The sequence below is a fragment of the Phocoena sinus genome, chromosome X, assembly GCF_008692025.1.
Source record: "Phocoena sinus isolate mPhoSin1 chromosome X, mPhoSin1.pri, whole genome shotgun sequence".
NCBI classification, from domain to species: Eukaryota; Metazoa; Chordata; class Mammalia; order Artiodactyla; family Phocoenidae; genus Phocoena; species Phocoena sinus.
Window position 1 is genome coordinate 92,273,892 of NC_045784.1, and position 15,033 is coordinate 92,288,924.

The window sequence follows — 15,033 nt, forward strand, 5'->3', positions numbered from 1 at the left end:
GTGATTCCCAACGTTTAGTCATTCGTGTCTCATCTTCATGATTTGTGTCATATTTGTGTATTACCAACACTAGTAATTATTTAATGTTGTTTTCTCTATTGACTTGGGTCTTTTTGTTTGTTTGTTTGTTTTTGGCTGCACCACGCAGCTCGTGGGATCTTAGTTCCCTGACCAGAGATTGAACCCGGGTCCGGTAATGAAAGTGTTGAGTCCTAACCACTGGACCACCAGGGCACTCCCTGACTCGGTTTTTAAAAGTCTTAAAAATGTCTGCCTTAGTTTCACTGTAAGCAATAATGTCCATGAAGTCACAGATTTGATGTGACAGCTATGTCTCTAATACACATTACATTTTTAAAGTTTTCAATTTCTTGCCACCTAAAATCAACTTGTCGGCTTATGCTTAGGGAGTACATATCATACTTTAGAGAACACTACTCTGGTTCCTCATTCAGATGTGGAAACTAAAGTTTGGAGAGATTAAATAACTTTGTTTCTTATTGCAAAGTAGGTTGCCATGTAGACATGAGGAGAGGCTACTTCCCCCATGTCACAGTCAGAGATCCAGCATGGCTAAAACCCAGGTCTTATGGAAGCAACCTAAGTGTCCATCAACAGAAGAATGGATAACGAAGATGTGGCACATATATACAATGGAATGTTACTCAGCCATAAGAAGAAACGAAATTGAGTTATTTGTAGTGAGGTGGATGGACCTAGAGTCTGTCATACAGAGTGAAGTAAGTCAGAAAGAGGAAAACAAATACCGTATGCTAACACATATATATGGAATCTAAAAAAGAAAAAATCATTCTAAAGGACCCAGGGGCAGCACAGGGGTAAAGACATAAAGACGCAGATGTAGAGAATGGACTTGAGGACACGGGGAGGGGGAAGGGTAAGCTGGGACGAAGTGAGAGAGTGGCATGGACTTATATACACTACCAAATGTAAAATAGCTAGCTAGTGGGAAGCAGTCACATGGCACAGGGAGACCAGCTCGGCGCTTTGTGTCCACCTAGAGGGGTGGGATAGGGAGGGTGGGAGGGAGACGCAAGAGGGAGGAGATATGGGGATGTATGTATACATATAGCTGATTCACTTTGTTATAAAGCAGAAACTAACAAACACACCATTGTAAAGCAATTATACTCCAATAAAGATGTTTAAAATAAATAAATAAATAAATAAACCCCAGGTTTTCTTACTCCTAGACCAGGTCTCTTTCCATCACACCATGCTGCTTCCACAGTTGCCATTATGATCTGAATATCCATATTCTTTAACAGAGATGGGACTATAATCAAGATCTTTCTTAAATCTAGTAAATTATAATAATAATAAATAAATCTTTATGGATTTGGGTGAGTCGTTTAATCTCTGTGTTTGAGTGTCCTTATTTGTCTAAAAGCAGTAATAATTCCAGTTCTGCCTCCTGCTGTGTGGGGAGAAAGGTAGCAGCTACCATTGACCAAGCACTTCCTAGGCCCTTGGCTAAGTTACTTTGCTTCATTCTCGCACCACCACTATGAAGCGATGGGGCCAGATGGTTTCTCAGGAGCCTCTCTGCTCTGAAATGTTATTCTTCTAACAAACAGGATGAACTCAGTTTTGCTTACCCAAAGGAATATGCATGTAAGGAGCGTGAATATTCTTTTAGGGAAATCAGATATTCTAGATAATCCCACTGGGTAAAGTAAACCGAAATCAAAAATGTTTATCAAGTAGGAAAGACGATGCTTTTGGTTTTCCTATCAGATGTTTGTGTCCTATATAATGAGTTTCCTCTAGGTAGACTCATCAGGTGAGCATCTTGATCTGTTAGCCTAAGCTTAGGAGTTGAATTCTGTCAGCTCCAGCTGCCTACTGTCTATAAGATATGCATATCTCCCTGCCCTGATGACATCACAGAGCTGCTTTGAGCACAAATGAGGTCGTGGCTGTGCAATGCTGTGAGAAAGCTAAAGTGTCCCACTGCGCTGAGAAACTTTTGCCACAGGGACCTGTTCCTTACCGGGGGTGGGGGGCGGATACTGCTTCCTTTTTTCATTCAATGTCAAAGTAGGTAACATTGGATAGGGGGAACTTCCACGTAGCTTATCCTAGCCCCGGACACTGTCCAGTTCTCATTTCTGTCATTTTCTGTCCTAGATTTACTATTCTGAAGGTGGACAAGCTACAGCCATCGGGCAATTTAAAGATCGCATTGTAGGGTCCAATGCTCCAGGTAACGCATCCATCACTATTTCGCATATGCAACCAGCAGATAGTGGCATCTACGTCTGCGATGTTAACAACCCCCCTGACTTTTCCGGCAAAAATCAAGGCACCCTCAACGTCAGTGTGTTAGGTATGGACAATTTTTTCTGCTTTTTCTCTTCTTGCAGCAACTTAGGAATTGAATGAGCTAGGGCAGTGAGTTATTGGTACCAATTAAGCCCCAGGGTAAATATCCTCCCTGCTCCTTTTATTATCGGGAAAATAAAGACACACCACAAACCCAACCCACAGAGTAACACTGAGAAATCACTCATAAAACATGTTGAAACAATTGTCAAACCAAAAGGGCTGCCAACATGACAGATAGCAATAGATGACCATTTCCTGGATCCCTATCTCTGAAGGATGCGATGAGAACAGATGGGAAAATGCACAGTCCCACTATATGACCACTAGCAACTCTTTCCGAGGGAACCTCCAGTTAGGGCCAGTCCTACCTGGGGGAAACAGCTGTCAATTTGTGTCTGAGCTTGCTGCCCAGGTGATGCCTAAAAAGAACCAGCTATTTACTGTGAGGCTTGCTACTGCATCTACCCACCTGGAAAAGAAGAAAAGGTAATCAAGAGCTGATTTCTAGGAACGGGATGACTCTATCATGTTTTTATTTTGCTGTACCCTGTGCTAGGCTTTGGGGTAAACGGGATGACAAGAGAAGTATACACAAGCCCTTTCCTGGGAGAGTTGATGTTCCAGTGTGGAATAGATGCTAGCACATCAGGCTGGGAGTCAGAAGACCTAGGTTCTAGCTCTTACTCTGCTACTCAGTGGCCTCAGACAAGTCAGTCCACCTTTCTCTGGCCATTTTGAGATGGGGTTGAAATTCCTGCCCTGTCATATTATCGTTATGAGAATCAAATGATATGCTGGAGATTCAGTGTTCATAGAATTTGAGGGATTAGTCCTCTAATGTTTTTCTGTTACTCCCTGGCTCTGGGTTGTCCTTCTGACCAGAAACAACCTAAAGAAGCCAAGCCTCTTTTTCTCTGAGCTTGGAAATAGCCCTGAGGTAACGTTAGGGTGGTTAATATTCTTAAAGTTCAGAGAGTCCCCAATCAACTTCCATAAGAAGTTGAGGGTCATTTCCTCTCTAAGTTGTTTTTTCCCATGCATCTTTGGGTCAGTTGTTCTTGCAATGACTGTGCCATGACTTTTCCTTAAGCATCCAGTATCCAGGCAAGATAAGAGACAGAAGGCTCTGTGGATTTCTTTGTTTGGGAACTCTCAAAATCCTATTTTTATTAATAGGCTAAGAACAAAGGCATTCCACAAATTTATGCTTTCTGGAAATTTTGAGACTGATATTTCCTCTAAAATTTGCAGAGGCTGCTTGCAGTTCTCAAATTCTTTGCACATGAGTGCCTGTTCCGCTTGCCCTGACTGAGGGGTGGGGCATGGTAGCGGCAAGTGTGTAAGGGAGACCAACTGAGGAGAAAGGTATTGATATTTCCTTAAATATTGCTCAGTTACCATGGTAGGCAATGGAGATGGAAAGATGTCAGAGTTCAGCTCCCAGCCCTCCTAAACTTCAAAGTCTAGTGGGGGAGGCAGATATATAACATAAGCTTACAGTGGAGGGAGGAGAGGAGAGCTGGGAGATCACAGGGGAAAGGGCATAAAGCCGTGCAGGGGGAACTGGAGAAGGCTTCCTGGAGAAAGTGACTTCTGCATTGAATGTTGAAGGATATGCAAGAGCGTGTCAGGCAGAAGAGGGGCTGAGGTGGCAGGGCACGATTTAGGTGAAGGAGACAGCAATGCACAAAGGCCCAGGTGGTTTGGACGACCATTCAATTGAGAGACTTCCATTAGGTATGATAGCCTTAGAAAATGAATCTCTGAAAAGTACCCAGCAGAAGTTTGAATAATTATTTTGTATGCATTTGGAAGGAGCATCATCTTCCTTCTGCAATTTGGCACATAAAAAGAAAATGATGAATTTAGAGAAGGTTTGAGAACACACTGAAGCATTTTCATTAATTTTCTGAGGTGAGCCTCTTCTTCCCATCCCAATTCTATAGAAAGCAATAAAGCTAAATGGTAGATCAGTGGCTTTGCCAGTAAAACATCCAAGTTCTGTCGGGGACTTTAACTGGATGAAATGTCAATTCAATACTGAATCAGTAGTCTTAGAAAATATATGGGTTTGGGATGTGGTTCAAAGTGATTTACTAAGTGTTTGGTTAATAAAAAATAAAGAAAAATGTATTCAGCAAAATAAAAAAATGCCTATCTGGGTTTGATTCTGGGCTCAAGAAATGAATGCAAGTAATTCCAGGGTTTTGTCCATAATTAGTTCAAGCCCTGGGGTCTGGCTTCGTGATGAAGCACCCCCATTTAATTTTCGGTTCAGATTATTCTATTCCACTTATAGTGGAATAAAATCACCATGTTTTTAAAAAAGGCAATATCTAAATCTAGTGATAGGTGCACTGGATTTCTGGTTAAATAGCCTAGTCTATTTAGGGAAGGCAAATCCAAGGAGTTATCTCCATCTGAGGAAATCAACAGTAAGAAAGAATAAAGAGGGACTTCCCTGGTGGCACAGTGGTTAAGAATTTGCCTGCCAATGCAGGGGACATGGGTTCGATCCCCGGTCCAGGAAGATGCCACATGCTGAGGAGCAACTAAGCCCATGTGCCACAACTACAGGGCCTGCGCTCTAGAGCCCATGAGCCACAACTACTGAAGCCCGTGTGCCTAGAGCCCACGCTCCGCAACAAGAGAAGCCACCACAGTGAAAAGCCCATGCATCGCGATGCAGAGTAGCCCCTGCTTGCTGCAACTAGAGAAAGCCTGCGCGCGGCAATGAAAACCCCATGCAGCCAAAAATAAATAAATAAATTTATTTAAAAAAAGAAAGAATAAAGAGCTAAACAGAAAAAGACTTCTTTTAATTAAAAGACACCTGTTTAAAAGAAGGGATGGCACAACAGACAATTGGCTTAAGAAGGTATGGTACATACACACGATGGAATATTACTAAGCCATAAAAAAGAATGGAATACTGCTGTGCAGAATGGACAGGCCTAGAGAATATTATACTTAGTGAAATAAGTCCAACAGAGAAAGACAAATACTGGATATCATTTATACGTGGAATCTAAAAAATAATACAAATGAATGTATATGCAGAACAGACTCACAGACATAGAAAACAAACTAGTGGCTATCAGAGGGAAGAGGGAAGGGGGAGGGACAGATTAGGGGTGTGGGATTAACAGATACAAGCTATAATATATATAATAGATAAGCAACAAGGATATACTGTAGAGCACAGGGAATTATACCCATTATCATAACCTATAATGGAGCATAATCTGCAAAAATACTGAACTGCTATGCTGTACATCTGAAACTATAACAGAAAATCACAAATCAAGTACACTTCAATTAAAAGACAAGAAGGGATTGTGAAATTTTCAAAGAACTATAGCTATATCCATCTGTTTTCCTGCTCACATGTACAGTGGGTTAGAGTCTGAGATTGGAAGATTATCAGTGGCAAGGTCGGAAATGTGGCAGCAGGAGTTCATTCCTGCCTGTGGCCAACAGCAATTCCACGTGTATGATACTATATACATTATTTTATTTATATAAATACAATATATTTGGATTAGCTGGAGGCCAGGTAATCTCTTGTTCACATTTTACAGATGAATCAACTGAGGTTTGGCTATGTTAGGTTACTTGCCTAAATACATCTAGGGTAAAGTTGTGGAGCAGTGTTCGGTGTGGATCCAGAGCTGTGCTCTTAACTGCTGCCTCCCAAGTAAGAGCCAGAGAGCTGGGCATCCTGGAGCATTTAGGGTCTAACTAGCCTAAGGCAGAGAATCTATGCCTTTGGAGTGTTTTATATCCAAATTAAGGAAGGTGAATTGGAAAGTATCGATTCAGATCCTTGTCTATAAGTCAGACTGAGGATAGAATAAGCTGTGAGCAGTAAGATAAGTGAGGAGAATCAGATTCTCAGCTTCCCACAGGAGTTCCCCATACGCAGATGAAACTCAGTATATCCCAAACTGACCTCATCATCGCCCCTTCCTCCTCCTCACTACTTCCCCGAAAACCTGCTACTCACCCTAACCCTAACCCTCACCCTCACCCTAACCCTAACCCTGTATTTATCTCAGGGGATGGCAAGATCATGTACCCAGCTGTCAAATCAGGAACCTGGGCGTAATCACTGAGCCCACCCTCTTCCTCATGCCACAGATCCAGCTGGTCCTCAAGCCCTCTCGACTTCTTAATACGGCTTGAATCTGTCTCCTCCTGTCCCTTGGCTCAGGAAGCCCTGGAGTCAGAGCAATTCATCTAAAACGTTAGAATGATCATCATCCCTCCCCTGCTTAAATTCCTTCTGTGGTCCTGCTGCTCTCAGTATAAAATACATGAAACACGAAGCCCCCTAATCTATGGCCTCACTGCTCTCTAGCCTAATCTCTTACCACTCCCCCACCCTACTTCAGAACTGTGTCAGAGTCACTTTTGAATTTCTGGTGCCTAGTCCAGTGCTGGGCACACAGAAGGCACTCAAGTAAGAGCTTGTGGCATGAAGGATGAATCAAGATTTCAGTGCCCTGTAGCACACCCCTCCCCCGCAATGGGTTTCCCCTCTCGATGAGGGACACGGGCAAATTCAAACCCTCTATTTTGTGTCACCCCCAGAAGAATAAATGCCAAAAAATGACTCACAAAGGAAAAATATGGCATTAATAAAACGTTTTAAAAAGAATAAGTAACCAGTTATCTCAAAGTATTTAAGGGTTCTGTTTTCCTTTAAGACTGTGCTTCCAAAGTATAAACTATGTTCCTAGTTGTTTTTTAATAAAGGCATATTTTAACACACAATGCAGAAATTCATGGTTATGAATCTGGGGAGCAGGCAGATAGAATGGATGCTATTAGAATATTAATGGCCCAGTGACAGAAGGTCTTTGTACCTGAAGTGCTCTACTCCCACCTGGTGGTACAGCTAGAAAACTGTCAAAATAAGTTTCTAAAGATTAAAAAATAAGTATACATACTCTACAAAATGAACGCGAGGAAGTGACTAAAATTGGTACAGACTGCCATTCATCATGCAGGATGTTTTACTCTTTGTCATTGCCTTACAGTCAAACCTTCTAAGCCCTTTTGCAGCATCCAAGGAATACCAGAAACTGGTCATCCTATATCTCTTACTTGCCTCTCTGTGCTTGGAACACCTTCCCCGGTGTACTACTGGTATAAACTTGAAGGAAGAGACATCGTCCCAGTGAAAGAAACCTTCAGTGAGTATAGCCCTCTGCTGCCGCTGGCAAGGCCTGGTGTGTGGGCTTGGTCGACAGCATGTGTGTGTGACTGGATGATTGTCCTTAGAGCACAATCTTCGAGTTTTCTGGGAGGAGAATGTACAAAGAATGTCAATCTCTCATCAAGATGGCTGTCCTCTGGTCTTCTCCCCAACTTCTAGAAACCAAGACCATTTTTGGCTCACAGGTGGTGGGTATGGAGAAAATAGGCATCGTCCCAGATGGGAGTCTCCAGGGGTCTAGTTGGACCCTGGACATCTCAAGAAAGAGAGGCCAATGTGAGGAAGTGGGTGGGCATTGAATGATCTGCTACATTCACATGATCTCTACCCACATAAGAGATTTCAAAATGCTATTTCCTGGTTTTGACAGACCCAGCCACCGGGATTTTGTTTATTGGAAATCTGACCAATTTTGTACAAGGTTATTACCTGTGCACCGCTATCAACAACCTTGGCAATAGTTCCTGTGAAATTGACCTAACTTCTTCACGTGAGTTGATCATATAACTTTAACAGTTTCTCCTTAAGTCAAGTATGCTGGGCCTTAAGTCAAGTATGCCAATCAAGTAAATTAATTAGAATCCCTGGTTAGTCCTTGCTGACTGGAGACTTTGGTGCTTTATTTATAGGTTGACATGGTGGATGGCCGTCCTAATATCTAATGCTTACATAATACTTAATATATGCCACATGCTGCTTCAAACTGTTTACAAAAATTAATTTGCTTAACCCTCACAAAATCTCCAGAAAGTAAAACAACAGCCTCATTCATAGTACGAGGCTGAATTTTCTTTGTGATGCTGTTGGTAGATCCAGGTGAAGCTATAGCAATCTGTGTCAAACATGGAGCTCACAAACTTTCCAGTTATTCACTAATTTGCTGAAATCTGCCTCTAATAATAATAGTAGTAACGACACTTGCACCTACATTCAGAGTGGCTAATATTGCGGAGCACAAAATATGTGCCGGACGCTTGGCCGCGTGCCGTGAGCATTATCCCACTCAGTCCTACAATCACCCCGTCTAGGAGGCAGAATATACTGTTAAGCTTCACTTTACTGAAAAGGAAACTAAAGCTCAGGGAGGTAAGTGACTTGCTCAGGGTCATTCAGTTTGTAACTGGCAGAGTCACAATGCCTCTAAACCTCAACCTTCCAGTTCAAACGTGCCTAGTTACTAAGCATAGACTTGAGGGCCTGAGATTGTCAAATTGGGCCAGTTAGGGGGCAAGTTCTCACAAGGGATATCTTGCTACACCTCTCAAGGATCACTTCATTACATTTCAGATCCTGTCATTTATTCATTTTTTCAAACTTCCTTTGAATCTGTGATTTTAATATATACCATATCCAGGGGGACCCATTTCCATTGGATTATTATTATTCTCCTATGAAGCTGGGCTTTCTTCCTTTTATTTGTCCGGAATCAGATATTTTCCAACTCCAGTTTGCTCCTTCATTTTCGTATCACTTTCAGCCATTTTTTTAAACATCTTTATTGGAGTATAACTGCTTTACAATGTTGTGTTAGTTTCTGCTGTATAACAAAGTGAATCAGCTATACATATACATATGCCCCCATATCTCTTGCGTCTCCCTCCCTCCCACCCTCCCTATCCCACCCTCCCTAACCCACCCCTCTAGGTGGTCACAAAGCACCGAGCTGATCTCCCTGTGCTATGCGGCTGCTTCCCACCAGCTATCTATTTTACGTTTGGTAGTGTATGTATATGTCCATGCCACTCTCTCAGTTTGTCCCAGCTTACCCTTCCCCCTCCCCATATGCTCAGGTCCATTCTCTACATCTGCGTCTTTATTCCTGTCCTGCCCCTAGGTTCTTCAGAACCTGTTTTGTTTTTTTTTTTTTTAGATTCCATATATATGTGTTAGCATACGGTATTTGTTGTTCTCTTTCTGACTTACTTCACTCTGTATGACAGACTCTAGGTCCATCCACCTCACTACAAATGATTCAATTTCGTTTCTTTTTATGGCTGGAAACTTCATCTCTTTGTGTGTCCTTTTTTGTGGTCCCATTCTGTCCCTGCTCCCTTGATCATTTCTGCTGTTTTTCTCCATATCTTCCCCAATCTCTTTTTGCCTTTCTAGAGGTACAGTCATATTGCAGATATAGAGACTCCTCAGATTTGTACTTGAGCCTTGCTTCCTTTTGAATCCTCTTTTCAATGATGTCTAGCATTTGGCTTCCTTCCTGCCTTCCTGCCTTCTTGACTTCCTGTCTCCCTCCTTCCCGCCATCCCTCCCTTCCTCAAAGCTTCACTGACTATCTACTGTATGTCAGGGAATGTCCTAGGCGATGGAGATTCAGACATTAATAAGATATATGTCTTACACTCAAGGAGCTCACAGATTAGCTAGAGGCACAAACACTAAAATTTGTTAAATGTTATAACAGAGGTCTGCACAGGGTCTATAGGATGCCAAAGAAGAAACAACTAATTATGCTTATAGAACCAGGGCCAGCTTTACCAACGAAGTGCTATTTGAGATGGAGCTTGCAAAGCCTGCTTCTTTATCTTTAAAATTAGGATGAGGGTAAAAGGAAGGTTGAAGGATGACAGCAGAGCAGCAGGCTTAGGAGGGCAACCAGTCGACGCTCAGGGAGGAAGGTGGAGGACTCCAGAAGGGATGTCTCCAAGGGAGGAAACAACAACAACATAAGAAACCGATAGATTAGCTGATGTGTTTGAAACTACTGAAAAGACTTTTGCTAGAAATTTTGGGGATTAGTAATAATACATTAAAAAACCCATAAATCCCCAAATGAGGCAATTATTAACCTTGGGGAAATTTTAAAAATGTTGTACAAGAAAGAGTAATACTATGTTCTGCAGCTGTGAACAATATTTACATGGTCATAATACTGCAAACATTGATTTAACGATACCTTATGTTATATTAGGAGAATATGGCGGGATGTGAGGGGAGTGGTGTAAGAGAGTTAAATCTTCAACCTCCAGAGTAGGAAGCCAATAGAAAATGACAAAATTTGGAAAAGGCAGAACATATTAGAACAAGTGTAATAGAAACATGGGGGCAAATTCCTCTTGTGGTGGGACTTAGGGATGGGAAGGAGTGGAGAAAGGAACTGCTGATTTTTTTTGTTGTTGTTAGAAGCCTAGTAGAACTGTTTGACTTTCTAAATGATGCACATGTATTCCTTTAATCATAGAAAGTTAAAAGAATGATCAGGCAACTCAACTAGCCTTTCATCTGAGTATAAGATATTCATCCTTGCTTGAAGGGAGGCCGATGGGGATGGGCCCACCTGGAATCCAGACATGGTCTCTTGGGGACAGTACCTCAGTGCTTGAAGGTCTGGCGCTCAGCTGGATCATTTCACACTCATTAAGTTTTTCCGTAGACTGATCTAATAAACCAGATGCTTGTTTATGGAAATGGGCATATCCCTTCCCAGTGGCCAGAATGCATGAGGCCCTTTGGTGAGCATGGAATCTATGGAAGAGAAGGTTTTTAGGGAACTACTTCACCCATGCTTTGGGAAAGCCTGGTGAAATGTCCCTGCCTGTAACAGACATTTCTCTGGTGACCGGATTGCAGCTCCATCGTGTCTCTCTCACTGCCCAAGCAAATGCACGGTGAAGACTTACTTCTCCAAACCGCATTTTTTAGTTCGGGGGGGCCGTGCCACAGGATCTTAGTTCCCCGACCAGGGATCGAACCCACACCCCCGGCGGTGGAAGCACAGAGTCCTAACCACTGGACCGCCAGGGAAGTCTGAAACCGCATTTCTAAAGCGACCCCACCTCCCCCAAGTTGGCATATTCTTTTTTCTTTATGTGTGTAAATGTGAATGGGAAGGCTACATAGTCAAGCCAGTCACCTTTCTTCTCCCACTATGAGTCCAGCTGAAAGAGTTCTAGGGGTTTCCATGCTCTCAGCCTATACAAGGCACCTTCCCACTATATGAATGCCCTGGATATTCCCCACTGGTCACGAATGCACGTGGATGAGGCAGACACTATGCTCCACTTTACTAACCAGCTGCTTGTGTCCTCCAGATCCAGAAGTTGGAATCATTGTCGGGGCCATGGTGGGTACCCTAATAGGTGCTGCCATTATCTTCTCTGTGGTGTGCTTCGCGAGGAACAAGGCAAAAGCGAAGGGGAAGAAAAGGAAGAGAAATTCTAAACCCACCACAGAACTCCAGTAAGACCTTACTTTGTTGCCTTTACTTGAATAGACATTTCTCAGGCCTATCTCTTTCAGTCAGCTCTTCCTAAGCACTCCTTTTAGCATAAGATATAGAGGCATCTTTCTGCTCACCCTCACTGCTTTTATAAAAGAATGGTGATGGCTATCATGTACTGAGCGCTGTGTGCCAGACTCTGTGCTAAGCATTTTATGTGTATCAACTCATTTAACTGCCACGACAATCCTTTTAGGGTTAAGAAAATGTTTTAATATATTAATATACTTGTCCTTCTACCAAGAGTGATAAAATGTAATTTTTAATGTTTATTTTATGGAACAAGGGGCCCATGGAAGCAAAAGTGCTGAGGGCCCAGGCTCTTGACCACTTTGTTATTTCTTATCAAATGTTATTTCTTATCCATTTCTGTGCTTCCACAACCAAGTGCCAAGCATTGTGCTAGATGGAGTGGGTGCTAGATATGCACCAGAGCCATGAATTTGGCCAAAGACCTTATTAGAACTTTAGGCCCTTTCAACCTCATACGTTTTCTCACCTCTTAAACACTGGTTTGTCTTTCTTGAACTCTCATTGTATTGTTGAGACCTAACCTTTCTGCACCCCAAATGGAGACCCGTGGTCTGACAGTAAGTCAGACTATCAGAAATCACAGAGGTCCTGAACAGTTCGGGACCTATGGTCACTGAGGCTACAGAGCCTATGGCTCCATGTGAGATGTCAAACCCTAACTTGTTCTTCCCTGGGCCTTCTTCCTGCAGACCAATGACAAAAGTAAACCAAAGTGCAGAGTGTGAGACAATACCAGATGAAGATGTCATCCAAATAGAAGCAACTCTGCCATCTGCCATCCGTGAGGCTGAGCCTAATACCACCCTGGGGCCAGATCACAAGCCTCTCCCCAAGCCTGAGCCTGCCTTGCAGCCCGCCCTGGAGCTGGCCTCAGGGCCTGAGCTTGCCCCAGCGCCTGAGCTTGAGATCAAGCTGGAGCCACAGCAGGAACCGGAGCCCTCGATTGTAGTTGAGCCCTTCTGTGATAAGGGAGAGGGGGTGATTAAGACATAGGCCCGTGGCCTGAGTAGCATTCATCACTAAGGAACCCATTACTGGCGTTTGGAATTCAGCTGACCTAACTAACCCACCACCTCCCTCCATTCTGACCAACCCTCTTCTAACAAGGTGCTCCTACCATCAATCCAAAACAGACAGGTCAAGATAACTACTAAATAAATGCAAGGGTTCCTGCATTACCAGTATAGAGTACTTACAATTTGACTAACATGTAAACACAACTAATTAAATGACAAATGATTTTGAACTCAGTTGAAGGTGTTTTACAACATGTGTGTCTTATTTCAGACAATCTTACTTCTCTATTTTTAGCTACTCTTTGAGATTCCACATGCACACATGACAAGGTGGCATTAACTGGATTCAATATTATTTCTAGGATTTGTTGTTGACAGAGCTTCCCTATTCATTTTCACATTGACCACTAAGAAAAGAATTCACCAGCATTATCTCATAGATTGGAAAAAAATTCCTTACAATTCCAGAGGGAAATAAAGGGTACATATTAATTGGTACATAGCATTTAAAACTAGGTCTTAAAATTAATGCTTCATTTATCATATTAGATTTCCCAAAGAACCACCGGCTATCCAATATCTGAGCACAGCAAAATTTTAAAATAACCCAATTTTTAAATGCAAAATAACGTACAGGCAAACAATTCCAAATACACTTTTCCTTCAATGAATACAAAATATTGATACTACAGGTGATGTACAATTTAGCTTTGCATGAGCTATTATGTTGTCACACTGTCTGATGCTATCTACTTTGGAAGGGCCAGACTAGGAAACTGTTCTAAATGAACACTTAAGATCTATTTTGGATAATCGGAACTAATTAATCTATTTTACTGTTGGGATATTTCACATTAATAAAGAGATATCAATCTTGTATACATGCTTAATATTAACTAAAATGCATTGATATCACCTCTTCACCTGTTGAAAATCTTTTCTATTGATCATTTTTTACCCACATCTCACTTTGAAGAAATTTACCGGTAGACTTTTTCATCTGTGTAATCAATCAGATTTTAAATCTTATTTTAAGGTTCAATAAGTAATACTCAATAAAAATATTATTTTAATGATCCTAAGGTAAATCTTTTATAAATAATTTTATTGATATATACATTATGTACAATAAACTGCACCTATTTCAAGTGTAAAATTTGATGAGTTTTGACAGATGTATACACCCATGAAACCACCGTGATAATCTAAATGGAGCATTTCCATCATCCCAAAGTGTTTCCTGTGTCCCTTTGTGCAATCCCACCATCACCCTGGACCCAGGTAACCACTGATTTGTTTTCCATCCTTAGAGAGTAGCTTTGCCTTTTCTTGACCTTCATATAAATAGGACCATACAGTATGCACTTTTTTGTGTCTGACTTCCTTCTAAGTGCAGTCTTTTAAAAAAATTTTAAAAATTTATTTTATTTTTGGCTGTGTTGGGTCTCTTGCTGTGCGTGGGCTTTCTCTAGTTGCGGTGAGCCGGGGCTACTCTTCATTGCAGTGTGCGGGCTTCTCATTGTTGTGGCTTCTCTTGTTGCGGAGCACGGGCTCTAGGCGCGCAGGCTTCAGTAGTTGTAGCATGTGGGCTCAGTAGTTGTGGCTCGCAGGCTCTAGACTGCAGGCTCAGTAGTTGTGGTGCACATGCTTAGTTGCTCCACGGCATGTGGGATCTTCCCGGACCAGGGATCGAACCCGTGTGCCCTACATCGGCAGGCGGATTCTTAACCACTGCACCACCAGGGAAGTCCCTAAGAGGGGACTCTTGAAGACAGATAATTCTTTAATCCAAAGATAATAAAAATGGTGGAATTTCAAGCATTGGAACAATCCAGAGGGGAGATATTCCTGAAGAAAGAAGCTTTCTCAGCCCCTCTCAAATCAAACCATGTGGGTTACCATCTAACTACTCCACCTACTTATAAGGCCACTCTGGGTCAGTGCAACTTTTATCCCAGTCTCCTTAATCTTCTATTAGTACATCCATAATATACCATATATTTATGTTTGTGATGAATCCTGAGACTGTATAAAATACAGAATCGTAACAAAATTGTGTTCACTAAATTTTACTTGGGCAGGAAAATGGACTCCTATGTACAAGAGATTTCCAATAAGGGAACAAAAGAAAGTTTTTTTTTTTCCTGCTTATTCATCAGTGGATCAGAAGATAAGTAATGGAA

At 42.0% G+C, this 15,033-nt stretch overlaps 1 protein-coding gene across 1 annotated transcript in view; it reads left to right on the forward strand.

Moving 5' to 3' along the window:
• Window positions 1–14,002, forward strand: part of VSIG1 (V-set and immunoglobulin domain containing 1) — a 33,695-nt gene extending 19,693 nt beyond the window's left edge. The window contains exons 3-7 of the mRNA XM_032619791.1: window positions 2,152–2,350; window positions 7,392–7,547; window positions 7,941–8,060; window positions 11,614–11,761; window positions 12,524–14,002. Of these exons, the coding sequence (XP_032475682.1) occupies window positions 2,152–2,350; window positions 7,392–7,547; window positions 7,941–8,060; window positions 11,614–11,761; window positions 12,524–12,827 (927 nt within the window). The 3' untranslated portion in view covers window positions 12,828–14,002. The remainder of the gene's footprint in view (window positions 1–2,151; window positions 2,351–7,391; window positions 7,548–7,940; window positions 8,061–11,613; window positions 11,762–12,523) is intronic.
• The last annotated feature ends 1,031 nt before the right edge of the window (window positions 14,003–15,033 follow it).